We start from the raw sequence: 23,095 nt of genomic DNA, 5'->3' as shown, positions 1-23,095 counted from the left end.
ACAAAACAAAACAAGGCTGAGGCAGGATGAGTGCCATGAGTTTGAGGCCAACCTGGGCTATAGGGTGAGTGTAAGGCCAGCCTGGACTGAACAGTGAGACTCTACTTCAAAAACAAACAAACAAACAAATAAAAAGCCCCAACCCAATCCAAAACAAAATAGATCAAGCAAAGGAAAAAACAAACAGGACTCTTCTCTTATAGGACTCAGCTCTCTTTCCTAGGAATCTTGTCCCCATGAATTGTGGTGGAATTGGATAGAGAATCTTTCCTGCAGCCATCTGTGGGTGTCACCGTTGGGGAAGTCCTTGGCAGGGTGGCACTTGCGCTAGGTACTGGCCAGGCAACTGCCAAACATGTCAGGATACAGGGATTTAAACAGACAACTGATTGTGGTGTTGCAGGATTTAAAGAGACAGAAGACACCAAATGAGAAACAGGAGAGTTTTATTTTTAGGTGTGCACTGGTTCAGCAGATAAATCTAAAATGGGTAGTGGACAAAGGAGCTGGTCCAGCTTTCATAGATTTGGTCAGGGGGTTGGTCTTCGGCATGGAACTTGTGAGTGAGCAGAAAGAGGACAAAGGCAGTTGTCAAGCTGTGATGTTCTGTATCTTGGTGGCCCTCTCAGACATAACAGGCTGTTATGGGGAGATTATAAAACTCCACTTACAAGCATGGAGACCAACTGAAGACCCAGGATGAGCAGGATGAGTGTCATGAGTTTGAGGCCAACCTGGGCTATAGAGTGAGTGTTAAGGCCAGCCTGGACTGAACAGTGAGACTCTACTTCAAAAACAAACAAAAAAACCCCAAACCAATCCAAAACAAAATAGACCAACCAAAGGAAAAAACAAACAGGACTCTTCTCTTATAGGACTCAGCTCTTTCCTACGAATCTTGCCCCCATGAATTGTGGGGGCAAGATTGTAAGATTACTTACTGCATGCTGCCTGGTACTAGCTGGCACTGGCTAAGGGGTCAATGCAGCTTGTATGTTTCTGCAGCAGGAGTAAGACTCATGCCAGGAGCTTCCTGTGCTGCCGCCTGAGCAAGTCACGGCAGACTGCTAACTGCATGGCGGCACGAACCAGCTACTGTAGTGGGCCACAAAAAGCGTGCCAGAAAGGGTTGACTCAGCAGGCGTGGGCTGTCCAGACTGTACCCATCCCAAAGATGGATACAGCCCTTCTCCCCCCCCACCCCAAAGAAGATTCTGAGTGCTTGGAACAACCTGTCTGCATGCAGAGTCTTGGGTCCACCACCCTGGTAGTCCACACCACCAATGTGACCTATGGAGGGAACTTCTGGTCACACTCTATCAGTCTGATCTCTGCACCAACTCAGGAGCCTGAGAGAGCTAGATCCCTGGCCTCCTATCAGGATGTGTGGAAGAGGTTTGCCCTCTAGAGAACTAAGATATGAGCGGGAGAGTGACAGGATCCTTTTCCATCAAGACCTGGAGGTGTCCATGTGTCCACATTTTGGTTTTCTCCTTACTTGTTACTCCTAAGGATCAGCTCAACGCAACATTGAAGGGGCTGGTGACTCTGGCGATGTGGCTGTGCATTTCTCCCAGGAAGAGTGGAGGCTTTTTAATGTGGCCCAGAGGCACTTGTGCCCTCGTGTGAGGCTGGAGAACTTGGAACTCATCAGCTCGCTGGGTAAGTTCTCATGCAATCTTTCGGCGCACCAGCCCCCTCTGGCTCTTCTACATGGGAAGCTGTATTCATGCCAGAGCAGGACCCAGGGGTTACTTCCTGTCCAGGTTCCCTGTGGTTGATGTGGATACTGGGACTGCCTGCCTCCAAGTGAGCAGGCACCCTGAGCAGCCCTTGCTGCTGCTGCCTTCAAGTTTGGGGGCCAGGTCTTCCATAGTGCGTTCAACCAGTCTGGCCAGTTTCAGTCTTTCCTACCCGTGATTGGAGCCATGACACCATGTGCTTTTATGTTACCCTCTTTTTTTTTTTTTTTTTCCTCAGTGTAGTAGTGGGGATTGAGCCTGAGGCCTCACTCATATTAGGCAAGTGTTTTACCACTAAGATGAATCCTTAGCCCTTTAAAAACATTTTTTTTAAATTAAAAAGAAATTTTTTTGAGGCCAACCTGGACTATACAGGGAGACCTTGACTCAACAAAAACAAAAACAAAACAAAACCAAAAAAAAAGCTAAACTTTTATTTTGAGACAGTGCTTCTCTTAGTTACCTATCTCACCTCAGTTTTTTTCCTCCCTGGGTACTGTATATCAAACTCAGGATTGTATGCTTGTCAGGCAGGTGCTGGGCCACTGAGCTAAATCCCTAGCCTACCACCTCACATTTGATCCTCACCAGGTGAGACAACCTGGTGTCCGGTGATCCCCATGAACCTACCTTCAAGCCACATGGTCACCAGATAGCTCCTGTTGAGGTGTTTAGCCTCTATCAGAAGCCCAGCAGTAAGGTGGAAACTCTCTCCAAAGTAGAATAGTTATCAGCAGCAGAAGATCTGTGTAGATTTGTGCTTTTTCTAGGCTGTGATGTTTTTGCTGCTTGCTAGAGGCTACATACAGTTTCCTGTTTTGTCACAAACATTTCATGTCATTATTTCTGCTGAATTACAAGTTTAGGTGGTAGAGCAACCTGTACTGCAACCTGAACCTGTTTTGGGGCCTTCTTTCGGGTCCACCCAAAACAGGAGGCTTGATGGCTGATTTAGCAATACAGTGGTTCATGAACTTGATTCTTTCCATGATTCTGGTTGCAAATCAAATTGGACGAGAACCAAATCAAATTCAGTGGTTAAGAGCTTGGGTATGGCAGCACGCTCCTAAAATCCTAGCACTTGGGAAGCTGAGGCAGGAGGATTGCTGTGAGTTCCAAGCCCAGCCTGGCTACATAGTGAGTTCAGGGTCAGCCTGGACTACATGGAAAGACTGTTACTGCCGTCCCCACCTCTCCTCTGTTACAGTCTGGTTCTAGAACACTGGACACTCTTGAGTATGTCATAGGCTGATATATATCCTAGTTATGTCTCAAAAAACAAAAAATTCCAAGGTTCGGTTCAGTGTTGATCTTATGGGGACATTTGATGTGGTTCTTGTCATTTGGTCTGTAAACAGAATCATGAAGAGAATTGAGTTTGTGAACTGAGCTACCACTGTACATAATTAGTAGATTCACATGTGATAGGCATTCGCTAAGATGCAAAAAAAGGCCTACCAGGTGCTGGGCTTTAGTGTGATTGCTACTGAATCCCCAAAGACTTCACTGAGGTGTCGGGCCCCTGAATTTCTATGGCTTTCTTGTACCACCCTTACTAAGGTATCTGAAATACTTGCTATTTCTTGCTCATCAGGTCCACTCAGTATAGTGTCATCCATGAAGTGAACCAATGTGATGTTTCTGGAATGTTAAGATGATCAAGATCTCTGTACTGGACTGTACTGTGGCAGAGAGCAGAATGACAGGGTTCTGAGGCAGTCATGCAAAGGGTCCTGGTGGTCTGGCCAGGTAAAAGCAAATAGTTTCTGGTGATCCTTTGGGAAGGCATAGAGAAAAGGCACCAGTAGTTCAGTGGCTGCATGGCATGCCTAAGGAGGACTGTGACTGTTTAAATGAGGAGACACTATTCAGGAACAGTAGCTGTAACTGGAGTTACACTGAATCAAATGTACTATGCGCCCTAATAATTCTCCACGTGTCAGTCTGACTTTTCTTTTTGGTACTGGGGATTGAACTCAGCCTCGCGCTTGCCAGGTAGGCACTTATGCCGCTGAGCTAAATCCCAGGCCTGAGTCAAAGTTAAGACTTCTGCCCAGGCTGAAAAAGTGAGGTAGATGGGAATGTGGCAAATGCTACCACCTCCACTTCTTTCAGATCTCTGACCCTGGAACTAATCTGCAGTTCATCTTGCAGTGCTATCCTGCTTCAGCTCCCTACTAGGTTTATGATGCCCACATGGGATCTGCTGAGGTTGCAACTCGTTCATGTGTCTGCCCCATGCCCTGCCTTGTGTGACAAGTAGTTTAAGCCATTTTTCATTCAGCGAGTCTGTTGAGTGGGATGACTAAGAACAGAATCGGATTCTGTCCACCTAAATAGCCAGAAGGACTTTTGTGAGGATCTTGACTTCAGAGGAAACCGCAGGAAGGTAAACAGGTACAAATTTCAAGTTTGGCCTCATTTGCATTGCTCTGCAGACTTCCTTGGAAAGACTACAGATCTCTGTGGGACAAAGCTGAGGCCTGGATTCAGAATGCTATGCGGCCTACAGCTCAGCTTGAGGAGCTACGGTGATTGTGATGAAGCGGCAGCAGTTAGATTTCCTGTTCATACAGTGGGTTTCATAGTCCTAAGCAGCGCTGAAAAGAGGATTTGCTAGGATCTGCCCCAGAAACCTGTTGCAGAGGTCCAGAAACCAGTCACCTAGTCTCTCCTTGTTACGGCTTCATCATCTCATCCCCTGACTCTGCAGTCTCCAGCAAATCTGAGTTAGGAAAATACAACCAAGGGAAGGCCCAAGGAGGCAATGCCAGACAAACACTGGTAGCCTGTGCATGGCAGGCAGAGGAAGCCATCTGATCCTGCCTAGGATCAGACTGGTGCAGCTCCCCGCATCTGTTACCCAGAGCAAGCATAGCCTCTGAACCTTGCGCTGTGGTCGATCTCACACACTTCTGCCTCACCCATGGGCGGGAACAAACCTTCCTCACAGAGGAACAGGTTTTCAATAACTAGGATATATATCAGCCTATGACATACTCAAGAGTGTCCAGTGTTCTAGAACCAGACTGTAACAGAGGAGAGGTGGGGACGGCAGGAACAGCAGTCAGAGTAAATAGACAGGAAGGTGACTGTTCAGCATGGAATTAGGAGGATAAAGTGGCAGGCTGGTGTCCACAGTACTCAGACATGAGGTACAGAGGCAAGTTGCCATGTACCCTACTTTCTGGCACCGAAGCCACCTTCTGAGTATTTCTGAGGGTAAATACAACAGGAAATGGTAACCAGGTAACAACTTATACACTGAAAGCCCCAGGGCAGGTGCCCAGTGGTGGACTGCATCAGCCCTAACTACCACATCGCTGACTATGCAGATTTGACATCCTCCTGTGTGCTTTGGATGACATGAATCCTTTATAGTCTTTGACATGACAAGGACTATAAAATGCCAAAAACTCTGCTGCCTGACGGAGGGGCTGAGTCAAAATGCTTATCAGACTGAGACACCTCACATTAACCCGGTGCCCAACCCTATGGCTTAAAACTGAACACCAAGCCCCTCAACCAAGAGCTCTTCTCACAGGCCTCCTCCCACCCTGTGGCGTGCATCTGTACTTTTCTCTTTCAAATGTTTCATCCTGAAGCTGCTTTTGGGTATCTCACTCAACTCCTGATTTAGGACAAGAATCCAGGTGAGGCCCCATACCTGGTAACCACATAGTTCAGACCTGAGAATAGCTCAGCTCCAAGGACACTCTCACCCTGTTTGTAATTCCTTGATTGAGCCTCTTTGGACTTTTTGTACCACCCCTGGTTTCAAATCAGTCTAGCCCATAAATCAGTGCTTTCACTGCTCCAGCTGGAGAAACATGGACTTTATTCTCCAATCCTGTGGAGAGGAAATAAGTTGGTAAGAATCCATCCTAGAGGCCCAGGGGTTTAGCTCAGAAGCACAAGCACCTGCTTGGCAAGTGTGAGATCCTTAATTCGATCACTCAGTACAAAAAAAAAAAATCCATCCCGGAGCAATCCATGTCTACTGACCAGAAGTGAAGGAGACAACCACCTGTGCTCCCCTCCCCTGGTGAAAACATGCAGGTGTCACCAAGGAAGAAGACTGCCAAAGCCGAGATGAACACTGCACAGAGAGTTCCAAGGACAGAGAGGGGACAGAGGGAGGGGGCATGGCCAGGGCACTGGAGTCAAGAGCTGTCAAGAGGATGAAAAAACCAGAAAGGAGTTTGCAAGACTCCAGAGGGGATGAGCCAGGCATTAGGTGTAAGAAAAGCCCATCTCTGGGAACAGACAGGACCATATCTCCACTGGGACTGTATAAGCTGTGGTTATTTTTTAAAAAATTTTTATTTATTGTCTTTTTGAGACAGGATGTCACTATGCAGTGCAGGCTGTCCTTGTAGACCAAGCTGGTCTCAAACTCTCAACGATCCTCCTGCCTCAGCTTCCTGAATGCTTGAATTACAGGTGTGGGCTACCATGCCCATCCTGGGTTTTTTTTTGGGGGGGGTAGTATTTGGTGCTGAACCCAGGATTTTTACACTAAGCTACATATCTAAGCCAGGTGTGGTGGCATGTGTCTGTAATTCTAGGACTCGGGAGGCTGAGGCAGGATTTCTGTAAATTTGAAGCCAACTTGGGCTATGTGGTGAATTCAAGGCCAGCCCAAAACATATCTTGAGACCCTAAATCATCAAAACAAAACAAACCCTACATACCCAGCTCTTTTTTTTTTTTTTTTTTTTTTTTTTTTGGTAAGGCAGGATGCTAAATTGTCCTGGTTGCACTCAAACTTGTGATCCTAGAATTACAGGCATCCACTTCCAGTTCCTACAGCTGGTTTTCAGTTCATCTTTGTCATGATGTGATGGTGGAATATCCATATTGCCACCAACCTTGTGGAGGACAATTGGTTTGTAAAGCTCTGCCCAGGTAGCCAGGTGTGGTGGCACACACCTGTAATCCCAGCACTCAGGAGGCTGAGGCAGGAGGATCATTGTAAGACCAGCCTGAGCTACAAAATGAGCTTAAGATTAACCTGAACTGCATCGTGAGACTCTGTCTCAAAAAGAAAAGAAAGAAAAGCTCTGCCCAGAAGAGGCTACCCTACCCCATGACAGACCCCAGTGTGAGAATAATCCATGTTTACAAAAACCCTGGACTTTACATTGTCTAGGGTGAGCTCCCAGGAAGAGCTCTGAAGTTCTACAACCAAGAAGCTATTTTAATGTAGAGAAAAATTTAAAAGTTGTATTTCCAATACTAAAAATACGTTTTTTAAATTTTAAAAACAAAAAAGAAAAACGATACAAAATTTCAAAACAAAAAAGGAGATCAACACTAGTTAATATACTGCGTATTGTTATCTTCAAAGTAGTGGTTTAGATTAAAGATATAGGCATAAAAAAATGATCACACATCCAACAATGAAAGCATATTTCCAACACTGTTCAAGGGTGAGACAAGAGATACAGCCTGTATCTATGGCTAGAAAGCTACATACTTAAAAAGCCCTGACACTTCGAGTGCCAATTGCAAGGTAAATGTAGCTCAGACAGGAAAAAACGTTTCTCTTACTTCCAAGTCCCAGAGGCTGTAATTCAAGGACACCTATGCGCTGTCTCAGACAATGATGGATTCTTTCTCTATGTTGTATGTATTAATCTCAAATATTTGCTGTTTCTGTAAGAGTAAATTCTGCCTAGCAATTGATTTGTAACCAACCATAAGATATTATATTATCTGCCTTATGTACTTCCTGCTTGCAAAACTACAGAAACAAACCCCAAAGCTGTCTTAGGGCTGATGATCTGGAACCGAGATTCCCTTCAGCCCGCTAACGTAATAAAACTGTGTGTCTTCTAAAGTTCCCTCTGGTGCTGTCTTCTATCGATCATGCTCCTGAACACCGTAATAAGAGAAAGCGACTGAACTGGACAGCACCGGCTAAGATTCAAACTTCTGACTCAGACCTCGGGCATTTGAAACTCCTGGGGAAAACGCGCCAGGGTGCTCAAGCAGCTGTTTGGGAGAGGAGGTGGTGTGGTGTTCCCATGAACACCAAAGGCAACACTGGAAAAACCAGAGCTGCTTTGGGTGGAGGAGGATGCCAGCGGCCTGACCCTGCTGTCTCCAGAGTGGTTGTGGGGCACCCAAGACTGCACATCCGAGACCTAGCCGCGATGCATCAACACACACCCACGGCCTCCAGCGGCACACCGAGCTAGCATGCGATGCCGACTCCACGTCTGGCGCACACCCAGCGACAATCTTTCCCAAGCCTCCCAAACCGCCCCGTAAGCGCGACGAGACGCTAGGGGCGCGCCCGGACACCTCTGCGGGGGAACCTTGGAGCGGAACGGCGGGGGTCGGGGAAGACATTCTCCGCGGCACGGAGGCGGAACTCTCTCGCCTCGCGAGCCTTCTCCACTTGGGTCTTCGGGAGCCTGAGTAGCCCGCTGGACGCGACTGGGGAACAGAAGCCAACCACCTACAACTCTGGAGAGTCGGAAGCCACTGCGTAGTCAACAACCAGAAGTCCCGCCCCTACATGAGCGACCTGGCCAGGGCCTCCTGGGCCGTCATTGGTCCGTCTGTACGGACGCCAAGCGGAATGCTTTATGGGAAATGTAGTTTGCATGTGACCTCCTGCAGCTAGCCTGCCCACCCTCCATTGCCTCGGCAACGACCAGGAGCTTTGCAGGGTAGCGGGGAGATGACTTTAGCCACTGGCTGTAGGCGCTACGCGGGACTTCCGGTGCGGCGGGCGTGTTTTCTGTCAGCTGTGGGCGGTGGGTTCCTGGACTACGTCCCAGGTCGCCCGGGTCAGGAAAAGGTCTCGCCACCGTACCTCTGCCGGCGCCGCTAGGACTGCGTCTACCTGAGACTCGGGGTCACGCTCAGAGTGGTGCCGCGAGGCTTCCGGAGGCGCGGGTCCAGCTTTCGCTAGCCGCGTTGCTCAGAAGGATGGCGTTACCCGTCCCGCGCGCAGGCCCCATGGTCAACGCGGCACAGGTGAGCGCGAGTCGCCGGGCCGGGGGGAGGGGGCTCAGGCGGGATTCGGCAGGCGGGAGCTAGGACGGGGCCCTTGCTGGGCCGTCGCGGCAGTGTTGCCTGGGACACCCAAGGGCCCCTTGCCCCTCTGAGGTGAAGATCTGGGTTGAAGGAGGGCCGGGGCTGGGGCGGGGCCCTTAGGGAGCGACGCCCAGTGGGCGCCTGCAGGATCCTAAGCACAGGTCGTCAGTCCGCATCTGTGTGTTTTCTGCCCGCCGTTGACCTCATCTCAGCCAAACCCGTCACTGCAGAGCTCGGTGGTGTTCGAGGATGTGGCCCTCCGATTCTCCCAGAAGGAATGGGGGCTCCTCAGTTTGGCGCAGAGGAGCCTGTACCGTGACGTGATGCTGGAGAACTTCGCACTCATCAGCTCGCTGGGTAAGTCCCTGAAATCGGACAGCCTGTGCTTCCTTCCCGGGAGAAGGTCTGTCCACACCAGACATCTTCCTGGTTCTCTGCAGTAAGTATTGTAGGTGCCAGGACTGGGCCGTGTGTCTTCCTGCCTCTCTCAGAGCAGCCCTATTTAGCAGCCCAAACATCTGTTTTTTTTCTTAAGGGGCTAATGGAGCAGGATTCGTGGGTCAGTTGTTGCACAGATTGGCCATCAAATTTCACTCAGCTCTGCGTCCTGCGTTCTGTGACTGTGCTGAAGACATGACTCCTGTGTGCTCTAGATTTTGCTTTCTTCCTCCAAAAGATATTTTACAGAGCCCTCCCTGGACCAGCCTTGAACCATAAGTTTGAATCTGTAGATCATTGGAGGCACTACTGCCATCTTAGGTCTTTTAGATCAAACATGGTATTTCTTTCCATTAATGTAGCTCTTTAAATTTTTTTCTACACTATCTTGTACTTAAGTGTACAGAATGTCTATTTTTATGTGTGTTATGTGTAGTACTGGGGATTAAACACAGGGCCTTCACACTGGGCTACAGGGCTACATTGCCAACCCGTTTTCTTCTTCTTTTTTTTTTAAAGACAGGGCCTTGCTATGTAGTTTAGGTTGACCTTGAACTCCAGTTGCTCCTCCTGCCTCAACCTCCTGAGTTCTGAGATTACCCTTTTGTTCCTGTTTTTTGAGATAGAGTCTCATTAAATTACCGAGTTGCCCAGGTAGGACTCCAGTTTATAATCTTCCTGCTTCAACCTTGCACAGTGCTGGGATTACAGGCATACACCACCGTGCCTGATTTATTTTCTTTTTTGAGACAGTGTCTCCATATGTAGTTCAGGTTGGCCTTGAACTCCTGTGTAGCCCAAGCTAATTTTGAAATGGTGGTGATCCTCCTGCTGGAATTGCAGGTGTGCACGAACATGCCTTGCTGTTTTCTTAATTTTATTTTAGAATGTTCATTGGTGGTTGTAGAAATACATTTGATTTTTGTATATTTTGTATCTTGAAACCTTGTTGAATTTTTAGTTCTAATAGTTGTTTAATGGGTTCCTTAGTATTTTCTTTTTATAGAATTTTGTCACTCATGACTAGAGGTAGTTTTACTTCTTCCTTTGCCTTACTGACTGAAATCCTGGGGTAGAATCCTTGTTTTGATCTTAAGGGAAATGCATTGTTTTCACTGTTGATGTTAGGTGTTTGTGTTTTTGCAGGTGCCCATTTTATATGCAGAACCTTGTTTCCTTTCCTAGTTGGTTGAGTACATTTGTCATGAAAGGTCATTAGATTTTGTCAAATACTTTTCCCACATTTGTTGAAATAATCATGTGATTTTTGTCCTTGTTCTTTGAATTGGTATGTGTTCAGCTTTGCATTAATAGGATAAATTTCTTCTGTCATGGCATATAACATTTTTATGTGTTACTGGATTTAGATTACTAAAACTTTGAGAATTTTTGCATTGTATTCATGGAACCTATCAGTAGTATAGTTTTCTTGTAACATAAGAGGGTAATTTTAAGTATGAAAGTAATTTTTTTTTAAATTTTTTTCTTTTTTATCAGTACCAGGGATCGAACTCACGACCACACACTTGCAAGGCAGGCGCTTATGCCGCTGAGCTAAATCCCCAGCCCCAGTAATTTTGGTTTTGATGACAAGGTGGGAAATGTTTTCTATTTTCAGGAAGAGTTTATGAAGTGTTGGTATTATTTCTTACTTTTAGAGGGCCAGGGATTTAAGCACAGGATCATGAGTTGGATCCCCGGTAGCCCCCCCCCCCCAATTCTTACTTTAGTACTATTAGTATTCATCATTGAAGCCATCTGGACCTGGTCTTTGTGTTGAGGGGGGACTTTTTTAAACAACAGAATTCTTTAGGTTTATTTATTTATTTGTTTTACAAGTGAGGTTTTTTTGCATTAAAAAGTTTTATTGGTATATTTTAGATGTACATAATGATAACATTAATCATAAAGAATTTGTACCTGTTCGTAGTATATCTTGCTTCTTATTTGTTCCCCATTTTTCTCCCTTCCCTAAGTTTATTTATATTTTCTATTCTTCTTCAGTCAGTTTTGGTAGTTTGTTCCCTGACAGAAGAACAGAGTGCCTTGACCACTGGGACACCCAGCCAGCCGCAGGTTTTCCCAGCAGGTTTCAGCCCAAGCCAGGACCTTGACCACAGGAACTGACAAAGGTATTTAAGATGTTGCCAAAACACTGGCAGAAACTGGCCCTGGCCCTTAGCCTGAGTCAGTTATGGAAAACCTTTTAGAGCTTTCAGTGATACAAACAGCCTGCTGTGGCATGCATGCATAGGTTCTCCACACTGGCCTAAGTTCTCAACCCTAATAGCACCCTGATTCCCTCACTGCGGACCTGTCTAGGTGAGACATCTTTCTCTTGCCATCCTCCTGAAGCTATACTTCAGGGTCTGTAAACACTTTGGACTAATCACCTAGGACTGTAGTGTTTCTTTCTTTCTTTCTTTTTTTCCTTTCTTCTTTCCTTCCTTTCAAGACAGGATCTCATATGCAGTTCAGGCAGGCCTTGAGCTCACTTTGTAACCCAAAGTGGCCTCAAACTTACAATGATCCTCCTGCCTCAGCCACCCAAGTGTTAGGAATACAGGCATGCGCCACTACCCCCGGCTAGTGCTTCTTTCTTTGGAACAGGCCTTTATTCAAACTCCCCTATCACAGCTTTTGGGGTGATTCTAGCTTCAAGTTTGGCCAGATAAAACAATTCTTATGTGTTCATTTCCTGCCTCTCCCTTTCCTCTGTTTGCTCTCTTTCACATCATCTAGCTCAGTAATGGTGAACCTTTCAGAGCTTTCAGTGATGTGAACAGCCCGCTGTGGAATGTGTGCTATAGGTTTGCTACCACTAATCTAGGTATAGGTTTATCACCTTGCTGATTTTTAGAAGGATCAAATTTGGGTTTTGTTAATTTTATTTTTTTATTCTGTATATCATATATTTCTTGGGTTTAGTTATTTTTCTTATTCTTTGAGGTTTAGTTACGTTATTAGAGATCTTTTAATCTTTTTGTTTACTTATTTATTTTTGCTGTGTAGTCCTCCAAAGTGCTGGGATTAGGCATATGCCACCACACCTAGTTTTTTTTTTTTTTTTCCATTTGTTTTGAGACATGGTCTCAATGTAACCCAGGCTAGCCTCCAACTCATGATCCTCCTGCTTTAGTCTCAAGAGTGTTGAGATAACAGGCAGGCAAGAGGCAACATGACAGGTGAGATCTTTTATTGGGTATTTGAGGGTAGGAATGTGGCTCAGTGGCAGAGTACTTGCTTAGCATATGTGAGGCCCTGGGTTCAATCCCCAGCATTGCAAAAAGAAAAAGAAAAAAAAAGGAAGAAATATGGTTGTTTGTATTTCCTTTCTTTGGTTGCTTTGGCAAAGCAACCAAACTCATAACTTTTGATGTGTTGTATTTTCATTCTCACTCATCTCAAAGTACTTTGGGCCAGAGGTTTAGCTCAGTGGCGTAAGCACCTGTCTGACAAGCGTGAAGTCATGAGTTTGATCTCTGGTACCACAAAACAAGCAAACAAACAAACAAAAAGAATATTGGCAAAGACTTTGTAACTTTATGTGATTTTTTTTCTATCCCTTTTGGTTACTTAGGAGTATTTTGTTTAAATTCCATAAATTTCTCTTTGTTTTAATTCCTTTGTGAACAAAGAATATACTTTGTATGGCTTCAATTCTTTTTTTTTGGTACTGAGGATTAAACTCATGACCTTGTGCTTGCCAGGCATGCGCTTACTCCACTGAGCTAAATCCCACGCCCCACAAGACTTCACGTTTTTAAAAGTCTATGGAACAGCCAAGCGTGGTGGTGCACCCCTATAATCTGAGCAAGAGGCTGAAGCAAGAGGATCCCTGTGAGTTCGAGACCAGCCTTGGCTGCATAGTGAGTTTGAGATCAGCCCGAACTGCATAGTGAGACCCTATCTCGAAAAAACAAAACAAAAAAATGTCTGTTGAGGATTGTATGTCCTAGTAAATGGTTTATTCTTGGGCTAGTTTCATATGCATGCAGAGATACGCAGGTTACATGGGCCTGCTGTGGGTAGTTAACATGTTCCATAGACGTTGCCAGGACTAGCTGTTTTCCACTGTTGACCAAGCTGCTATGTTCTCATTTTCTTCTTCATGGTTTTACCCATTACTAAAAATGAAAAATTGAAATCTCAAATAATTATTGTTAAATTGTCTTTCTTATGTCAGTTATGCCAATTTTGCTTTGTAAGAGAGCTTTTTTTTTGTTTTTGTTTTTTGTAAAACAAATGTCAATTTTACACATACACATATTCCGTTAGGGATTAAACTTCATTTGTTTTGTTTTTTGTTTTGAGATGAAGTTAGGGTTGGGGTTGACCAAAATAGGCTCAAACTTGGATCCTTCTGCCTTTGCCTGTCACAGTTTTGGGTTTACAGTTGTGCCTTTGTGTGTATACTGGGTTTGATGTTGTAGTTAGCAACTTCACTTCATTTTCCATCTTCTCCCTCTAGACACTGCTGTCTTGCCATCTCTATTGTATGATTCTCAGGCTCTGGATTGGCCACTTTGCCTTATTTCTCACTTTCTGTTTTTTTGTTCTTGGGCATAGCTGTATGCTAGTGACTATTCTGTGTGTGACACAAGATATGTATGTATCTTTAAATAGTACTTGAACACAGGCTGATGCTTAAATAGTACATGAACACCATTTACTTTTTTTTTTTTTTATTTTTTTTTTATTGGTACTGGGGATATTGGTACTGCCTGCTTGCAAGGCAGGTGCTTATGCCACTGAGCTAAATCCCCAGCCCCCTCAGTTACTATTTTATAGTCAAATTTTGCTAGGACTAAATGTTTGCCTTTTCACAATGCTTGATTACTGACAAGAGCTACTGAGTCCCTGCTGAAATCTCTGCAGATTTTCAGAGATCCTACATCTCTTTCCTGCCCTGCCCACCACTGGTCTGTTTGTTTAGTATTGAGGATTGGACCCAGGGCCTTCTTGCTGAGCTGCATACACAGTCCTTTCTTATTTTGAGACATGATCTTGACAGGTTGCCCAGGCTGGGCTCAGACTTGCAGTCTTTGGTCCTCAGCTTTCTGGAGTGATGGGATTACAGGCATGCACCACCATGCCCAGCTCTGTTTTTGTGTCTTCATTTCAGTTCAAGTCATTCCTACTTTGTAGTTGGTAGAGCTCAGGTCTGCTGGCTCAGCAGAGACTTACCCAGATATTTCTGGGTGACCTCCCAGCGATCCATGGAGCTTGTCCCACAAGGATAATGTAAGTAACTTCCTTCTTTCAGTTCCGTTTGAGTAACTGACTTCTTTGCTTTCAGGTTGCCTGTGTAGAGTGAAGGATGAGGAATCTTCTCCCAAGCAGGTGAAGAATTCTGGAATCCATGTGGGAGAGCAGCTTTGCACATGTGGAGAGCAGGGTGCCAACCAAGCCACTACAGGCCTGCTCCAACCTCCAGCTCCCCTCAGTGATGGGAAGGTGTATGGGAGCCTTGAGCACAAGCCAGCCCTCCCCAGCCACAGTCATGAGCCACAGCATGGTGTCCACGCCATGCAGAAACCCTTTAAGTGCAGTAACTGCAGAGAAAGGTTCTTGAAGGCCTTTGCTGTCCTTAACCACCTGATAGCCCACCCTGAGGAGAGACATTTCCGATGCCCAGCAGGTAAAAGTGCCCCTACTAAGAACTTGATCCACCCTGATGACCAAAAAGACCCCCCTGAAGAAGATGCCCATGTGTGTGGTGAGTGTGGGAAAGCCTTTAGCTATGCATCCAAACTGAGGAAGCACCGGAAGATTCACACGGGCATACGGCCTTTCCAGTGCAGCGACTGTGGGAAGACCTTTAGCCGCAAGGATGCTCTAGCGCTGCACGAGAGGACTCACACTGGAGAGCGACCATATGAGTGCAGCAGGTGTGGCAAGGCCTTTAGTGTGCTGTCCACCCTCATTCGGCATCGAAAGGTCCACCTCGGAGAAAGGCCCTACGAGTGCAAGGAGTGTGGGAAGTTCTTCAAGTACAGTAAGAGCTTTGTTCTTCACCAAAGAGTCCATACTGGAGAGAGGCCCTTTGTATGCGAGCATTGTGGGAAAACCTATGTGACCCGCTCAGGTCTGTACCAACACTGGAAGGTCCACACTGGAGAGAGGCCATATGGGTGCAGCCTGTGTGGGAAAACCTTCACCACTCGTTCCTACCGTAATCGGCACCAGCAGTTCCACACTGGGGAGAGGGCCTATGCGTGTGCTGAATGTGGGAAAGCCTTTAAGCACAGTTCTTCCCTCCACCAGCACCATAAAATCCATACTGCAGAGCCCTGTGGAAGCCAGCACTGGCAGAAAAGCCATCAGCAGCTGGCAGCTGCCTCAGCAGGAGAAACCTCATTGCCAACAGGAGAGGGGGAAAACAGCCTTCATGAGGGTGCCATCTGAAAGAAGTGAGGCTTTCTACATCCACATGCCACCCTGTATTCCACCTGACCCTGGGAAAGTCCACACATGCCACCTATGTGGGGAACTTTGGGAGCTACACAGCATTCTGTGCCTGCCCAAATTGCTGGTGGTTATATATCAGTGCCAGCTCCTGCAACAGAAAGCATCCCACCTCTCCAATGCTAGGCAGGTCCCCACTGTGCATGTCAGTCACCCCTGTCTCCAGGTAATCTAGCCCTATCCCCTCCATAGGAGTGAATTGTGAATGGTGGAGCCCATGACAGGCCTCCTTTTCTTCCTCATGACTGGGAGGCATGGACAGGACCCCATGCTGCCCATGAGGAGCTGAGCCATCCTCTTGGAAGCTTCCATACCTGGCTTACCATTTTTGTGGACACTGTTGACACCACTTGTGGTCCTTGTTCACCATGGTAGAGGATACTTCCTGCTGCTTGGGAAATGTGACAATAAAAGCCTAGTTAAGTCACATTTTGTACTTGGGGTTCTGATTCCTGTATGTGTGTAGGGGCTCTGTCACTGTGAGTAGAAGGAATTGCTTTTCTGGGTACTTGGACTCTTGTCTGTCTGGATGGAGACAGCAGAGTGATAGACAACCACTGTGGTCGAGGCCAGCCAGACTGTTTGGGCTGTCTGTGGCAGTTTACCATGGTCCTAGGACTAAGCAAGAAGACCATACACTTGTGGGATGTGGCTTCTGTGACCCAACTGGGGCTCCAGGGTCTCTGTGTGATGTGTTAGGATTACTGCACCACTGGGCCTGGTACTACTCACCATCATCAGCTGTTTACTGCACATACGTCTGGCTGGTGTAAGTATTCACCAGGAAGCCATGAAGGAGGTCATGTGAAGCTTGCTAGTAAGAGTCAGCCAAAGGACTTTTTTAGGATGCGAGCAGAGGGGTTCTCAAGGCCCACAAGATAAGATTTGGCAACCATCTTTCTTCCTTTTTTTTAAAGACAGGGCCTCGCTGTGTAGCCCAGGGTGACCTCAAACTCAGTAAAGCTATGCCTCAGCCTCCTGAGTGCCCACCATGGACAGCCTCATCTTTAAAGAGAGAACTACCCATAAACCAAGCCAAAGAGCCAGCTGCGTGAGGGCTGTGGTGAGGTGAAGCTTGTCACCCAAGGGTTTATGTGCTGGAGTCTTGACTGCAATGCAGCATCACTAAGTTAAGGTCTAGTGGGAAGTTATTAGGTCATCATGGGCCTCATTCTTGGAAGGGATTAATGCTGGCCATAGGTGTGAGCTGGTTCTTACAATGAGCTGCGACAGAAAGTGAGGCTGGACCCCATATGATTTCTCCTGCATAGTGTGACTTGCATGTGAGACCAGAGCCCAAACTTGCAGCCTTCAAAACTGACCTGAATAGACCTCTTCAGGCTGAGCACAGTGGCCCATGTCTGTAATCTAAGCTATTGGACAGGTTGAAGCAGGAGAATCCCAACTTGCAAGCCAGCCTGGGAAATTTAGTGAAACCTCTTAAAAAATAGAAAGGGGTGGGGATGTAGCTCATGTCTGGGGTCCCCAAAACTATAAAACAACTCTTTAAAAGCACTCAATTACAGCTGAGGGTTTAACTCAGCCGCACAACTACCTGCCTAGCAAGCGCAAGGTCATGAGTTTGACCCCTGGAACCAAAAAAGAAAAACAGCACCCAACCACAATATTTCAGCAACAGAAAACACATTAAAACAACAGGAGAAAGTCCATTTGATCTCATTGAACCCTAGGTCCATTTGTGCCTAGAAGAGGTCTGGACTTTCTGGAACCAGTACTATAAAAAATTTTACTTTGCTGGAAGCCAGTTAATCTGATTCTTTTTTTTTTTCCTTTTCAGTATTAGCAGTTGAACTCGGCCTTGGGTGATAAGTGGTCTGCCACACAGATACACTTCTAGCCCTTTTTGAGACTGGGTCTTGCTGATGTACCCTGACTGTCCTAGAACTCATCATGCTGCCTCAACCTCCTGAATGGCTGAGATTACAGGCATGTACTATTATGGACAGTTTTGGATTGGGTGCAAATACCCCGAGGAGAATTCTGCCAGCCTTGGATCTCTTCTGTACACCTTCTCCCAGGAGCATTTAAGGCAGAACTTCCTGGGGTCCAGCACAGTCTTGAGTATCACATCCACAAATGAGTCCTAAATTGGTCATTGGGTAGTTGGTTTTTTGGTTTTGTTTTTGAGGCAGAGCGTCTGTGTAGTACACAGACTTATGTGGGATAGGCTGGAGTCGAACTCAAGGGGATCCTTCTGCCTCAGCCTTCTGAGTGCTGGGATTACAGATGCATGCCACCATGGCTGGCAGGTCAGGGTTATGGCTCACCAGTTAAACTTATTCCAAGTCCTTCTTGCTTCAAACAAAGAATTGAACAAGATGATAAACAGTGGTGCCAAAAGTTTATTTGAAAAGTGAGAGGTGATAGAGTAAGGAAGAAACTGGCCCTGCAGAGTAAATATGGGCTGAACAAGAGAAGAAAAGAGAAAAAACAGGGCTGGGGATTTAGCTCAGTGGCATAAGCACCTGACTGGCAAGTCCAAGGTCTTGAGTTCAATCCCTGGTACCGCAAAAATGAAAGTGCACCCTAGGTATAGGAAATAGGGTTGGCTAGCATAAAGAGTTACAATAGTGGGTTGCCTATCCCTTTTTTAGTCATATACATCTATGAGAATCTGCAAGAAGTTCTACATAAATGGTCCTTTTCTCGGATCTCGGGTTTTGTTTTTAGTTTTTTTGCTTTTTGAGACAGGGTTCCACCAAGTTCAGGCTGGTCTTGAACTCACCTTGTAGCCCAAGCGAGCCTCAAACTCCCAGAGATCCTCCTGCTTCAGCCACCCAAGTGTTGGGATTACAGGTGAGCACCACCACTGATGGGCTGTCCTGGGATCTTGTAATTAACAAGTCCCACTTATTTCTCCATGTCACTTTGCCATGCCCTACCTTATATCTCAACACCAATACAGAGGCTGGGCATTTGTCCTTCTGAAATCAGCTCCAGCCCTGGCCTCCATGTTGAAGTTAGCTCATCTCAGGGCTTCCTGTGGGGCCCCAGATTGCTAAACCAGCACCATCAACTCCCAACCTTAATCCTGCTTTCCTATGACATGGGTGCAGGACTTCATACAGCTCCTTCCTATCAGGGGTCACTCTTAGTGATTTCCTTGGTGAGGTCTTCCCAGCCAATGTAAACTAAGGTCTGTTGCTTTCAGTCCCTTCAGAATTCCAGCTTCAATCAGAAATTGCCCTGATCCCAGGTTCATGTGTATGTTAATTTTTACTGCATTCTTGGCTGAGATAAAATACGTTTCCTGCTGTCAACAAGCATGACCTGCACACTGTCTGGCCCTGGGGGCATTTGTCAAGTGTGTGGTTCCTCTACAAGACCCCAGCTGAGCCTAGACCTAGATCCGCTAGGGGGATCATCAGCTGACCTAGTGGAGGGAGGAAGGAGGGTAGCAGAGGGAAAGGAAGTATATACGTCTTCTAGGCCTGAGTCTGTGTTCATATTTATCCCACACCATGAGTTGACAGGTGACTGGGAGATTAAACTGAACCAATAAGACAAGACTTTTTGTTTCTGGTACTCAAGATGGAACCCATGGCTTCTGCACTGAGCTGCATTCCCAGCCATTTTATTTTTTTATTTTGTATTTTGAAACAGAGTTGCTAAATCACCAAGTTGCCCAGCCTAGTCTCACATTTGGGATTCACAGACTTCAGCCTCCCAGAATGCTGTGATTGTTTAGGCATCATCAACACTGGTGATTTTGGCAGCTTGAGTTCTTACTGAAATGTTTTTAAGCCAGGTGTGGTGGCTCACGCCTGTAATTCCAGTGACTGAGTGATTTGTACTCAATCTAGAGCAGTGTAGAATAATTATTAAAGAGGAGACAAGTAGGTAAGAAGAGTTTAATGAGGCAGAGGCATGGAGTGAGTCACCACAGAGAAGGCTGTGGCAGCTCTTTCAGTCCTTTTAAAGGGAGCAGGTTCTGCCTGATACAGCCTCTGATGGGGGTAGGGCTCTGGGGACTGTTGTGAGCTGATTTATTTTGTGAGAGTGAAAGGGATTGGGTAAACCTTTACATGTCTGAGCTTTGGCAGACTTTTGGGAGGGGAAAGCTATAGGGGCTCTTGGGAAGAAGGAGGTAAGTCTTATCAGGACACAGTTTTGAACCATTGTCATGTGCTGTCTCAGACAGGGGATCTAACATTCTTATCTCTATGATGTTAGGGGGTGTTGTTGAGTCGCTCTGGCTGCTTCCTGCTGTGGGGGGCAATGTTGGGTCCTAGGGTAGAAGGGAATAGGATCAAGGGGTCTGTTCCATCTGAGTTTGTGAGGTTGAGATGTCATGTCACTCAGTAGTAAGATTTCTTTGGTAGTGAACCCCTGTATTTTGGCTTGGATAAACCACAAGCGGAGCCTGAAGGCACAGGGAGCAAAAAGCAAAAAATTATTATAGTAATTAGGGGACCCATAATGGGCATTAAGATGGGAGCCCATGTGTCTAGGTGGCCCCACCATGATGACCAAGAGATAGATTTTTGAAAAGCAGTATCTGCTTCATATATCAGTTGCCAATATTTTGAATTTTGTACCTGGTCTTTTACTATATCTGATTGCCTAACAAAATAAGTGTTCTTCTTCCAACATGGCATAGTATCCCCCTTTTATTGCTGTGAGAATAATGAGTGCCCTCCTGACAGAGTAGTTGGAAAACTACTGTTGCCAGTGAGTTTATTTGATCTTGGAGTGAATTAACATTCTGGGAGACTGATTTTAGGGTAGACATAACCAGAAGCTAGGGTCTAAGATATTTGAAGCACATAAAAGTTGAAAAGGTTTGTTTAAAAGTTGAGATAAAGGAAGGGTTGTGAGATGTGTGTCTCTTAAGAGTGGAGAACGTGTTAAGAATTGAGATGTGAGGACCTATGTGTTGGGGAGCAGTTGTTGTGAAGAGTTATAAGTCTAGAGGCAGACGTGACATTGACTGTGAAGAAATAGTGGGAATGTTTTTGGATTTTTTTATGTGAATATGTAAGACCTCTATCTAGAATATACCTGTAGTAGTTATATTTATATAGATGTAGTCATCATGGCAGAGGTAAAATTGAGGAGCATAGGTTGTCCATTATGGTAACCTATAATAGTGAACACACTCGAAGGGAAATCAAATATTAGAGGTCTTGAAGTCTGATTGGTTTGAGCAATAGTTGTGTGGGAAGGGCTCGCTGATCCCCAATGTTTAGTCAGGTAGAATTAGTATATTTTGGGGTGTCTTGAGTGTTGTAGGATTGGGTGAAAGAATAGGTTGAGGTAGAGTAGGAAACCTATCATGTTGACTAAGGCAATTGAGGAATGTAAACATTAAGATTATTAATACAAAGAGTACGATAATTGTAAGCCTTTGGAGAATGGTATTTTTTTTTTTTTTTGGAGTAGAATTTTAGAGCGCCTGTGAGGAAGAGAAGTATAGAGCCATATGTAGGCCAAAACCAGGTAGGGTAGCAAAGCATTAGCATTTGTGTTGTGTTAATTTGAGATGTGTGGGAGCTATTGGATGAGAGGTCCATAAAGTCCCTTTAATGTGCTTGGGATTGAGATTACCAGGCAGCAGATGATATCTCTCTGTCTGGGTGACGTGGAAACTAGCATGGGAATCTCTATCTTTACCACAGTTGGAGTCCCAAGGTATACCAGGTGAGGTCTGTTTTTCTTAGGTTGAAGAGTTGAAGTTGAACATGTGGGCTTAGGAATTTCAATATAGATTAAATCTCCTGGCGATAAAGGAGGATCTGGTGTGTGTCCCTTGGAGGGTTGAGGGAGGCAAAGATCTGCATATTGTTGAAGAAGGTGTTGGAAGAACGAGAGAACTGGAATGTAGTCCAGTTAAGGGAGGAATATTAGAAGGTGAAGGCAAGTTTTATAAGACAAATGATCTACTATACATAAGCACAAAGGGGTTTAACTGAGTAGGTGACCTGGGGAGAACTCAGAGTTTTGTAGGGACTAGAGGTAACATTAGAGAGAGGAGAATCATATATATGTGGGAAGGAAGTATAAGTTAATTGGAGAACATCTGTGCAGTCATGTAGAGAACTTGTCTCTATCGTAGGAGTGGGCAATAGGGTGGCTGGGTTGGGGGTGTTGCTAGTTGAGACTGTGACAATGGGGTCTTGTATTAGAGTTAGATGTATTTGTTGTAGCTGTGATGGAGTCATTAGAGCTGGGAGTGTCTTGTGAGAAATTAGATTGACTAGACAGTGTGGTAAGTAGATTGTCTGTCCTAAAGTGAACTTTTTGCTTCTTGTGTCAGAATGGCTGTTGTTGCTATCACTTGAAGACAGGGAGGCCATCCTCTAACTAGTGTCTAGCTGTTTAGAGAGGTAGGTTATGGCCTGGAATGAAAGTCTTTTACTGTGTTCCAATACTCCCGTTGCATTATCCTTATCTGTTGTAGTGTATAGAATAAAGGATAGAGTAGGATTAGGAAGTGTAAGTGCAGGGGCTCTAAGGAGAGCCTCCTTAAGCTTTGTGAAGGGAGTGACAACTGGCATAGTGGGGCTTAGGGGTTTAAAAGAGGCCCTTTAGAGACTAGGTATAGTGGCTGAGCTAAGGAAGCAAAGCTAAGGAAAAAGTTTGATAGGTCTAAGAAGGATAATATTCGTTGTTTTGTGATTGGTGTCTGTAAGTCACAAATGAGTCTTATGGTCAGACGTTATGGACCATGTGCTGAGTGTAAGCATCAGGCCTAAGTATTTGACCTTTGGTGAGGTGATTTGAGGTCTGAAGTGAGAGACCTTGTATCTTCTACTACAGAGAAAGTTGACTAAGGCAGCTGTGTGTTGTGTTGTTGTGGCATAGGAGGGGGAGCAGAGTAGAAAGTCATTTATGTATTGAATGAGTGTACTAGGTTATAAATTTATAATTGCGAGATTATTGGCTAAGGCTTGACTAAAGAAGTTAGGGCTGTCTGTGAATTCTGGGGTAGCACCGTCTGTGTTAGTTGAGTGGCCTGAAAAGTATCTCCATCTGTCCATGTAAAGGCAAAAAGCTCTTGGCATTCTGGATGTAAGGAGATAGTGAAAAATGTATTCTTAAGTCTAATACAGGAAAGGGAGAGGTACATGGAGGAATATGAGACAGCATAGTGTAAGGGTTTGGCACCCCCAGGTGAGTTGGGTTATTGTATTGATAATAGCTCTGGGGTCTTGGATTAGGTAATAGGAGCTGTTGGATTTGAGGACAGGAAGAATAGGGGTGTTATAAGGTGAGTGAGTGACTTTTAGAAACCTATTAGTTAACAAGTGGCAGATAGTAGGTTTGAGTCCATGGATGTTTAAGGGCTATTGGGTATTGGGGAACAGAAGGAAAGACTGAGGCAGATTAGCAGTGGAGTAACGTGGGAGGCATGAGTGGGATTGGAGATGTCTCAG

General features: G+C 45.6%; 1 protein-coding gene across 2 annotated transcripts; it reads left to right on the top strand.

The window, feature by feature from the left end:
- The first annotated feature begins 7,022 nt into the window (after positions 1 to 7,022).
- Znf584 (zinc finger protein 584) lies at positions 7,023 to 16,125 on the top strand. Of its 2 annotated transcripts, none has more exons than XM_005002504.4 (3): positions 7,023 to 8,732; positions 9,023 to 9,149; positions 14,530 to 16,125. In XM_005002504.4, exons 1-3 carry the CDS (start codon positions 8,685 to 8,687, stop codon positions 15,636 to 15,638), a joined length of 1,284 nt encoding a protein of 427 aa, XP_005002561.1. In that variant the 5' UTR covers positions 7,023 to 8,684; the 3' UTR covers positions 15,639 to 16,125. The 2 variants fall into 2 exon arrangements, with proteins under 2 accessions (XP_005002561.1, XP_003467350.2); XM_003467302.5 differs by having other exon boundaries at positions 7,024 to 8,732; positions 9,005 to 9,149.
- The last annotated feature ends 6,970 nt before the right edge of the window (positions 16,126 to 23,095 follow it).

The sequence above is a fragment of the Cavia porcellus genome, unplaced genomic scaffold (assembly GCF_034190915.1).
Source record: "Cavia porcellus strain 051 isolate PalLab524CR breed Dunkin Hartley unplaced genomic scaffold, mCavPor4.1 scaffold_7, whole genome shotgun sequence".
Lineage (NCBI taxonomy): Eukaryota > Metazoa > Chordata > Mammalia > Rodentia > Caviidae > Cavia > Cavia porcellus.
Note: the sequence above shows the minus strand (reverse complement) of the source record. Positions and strands in the feature narration are given on the sequence as shown.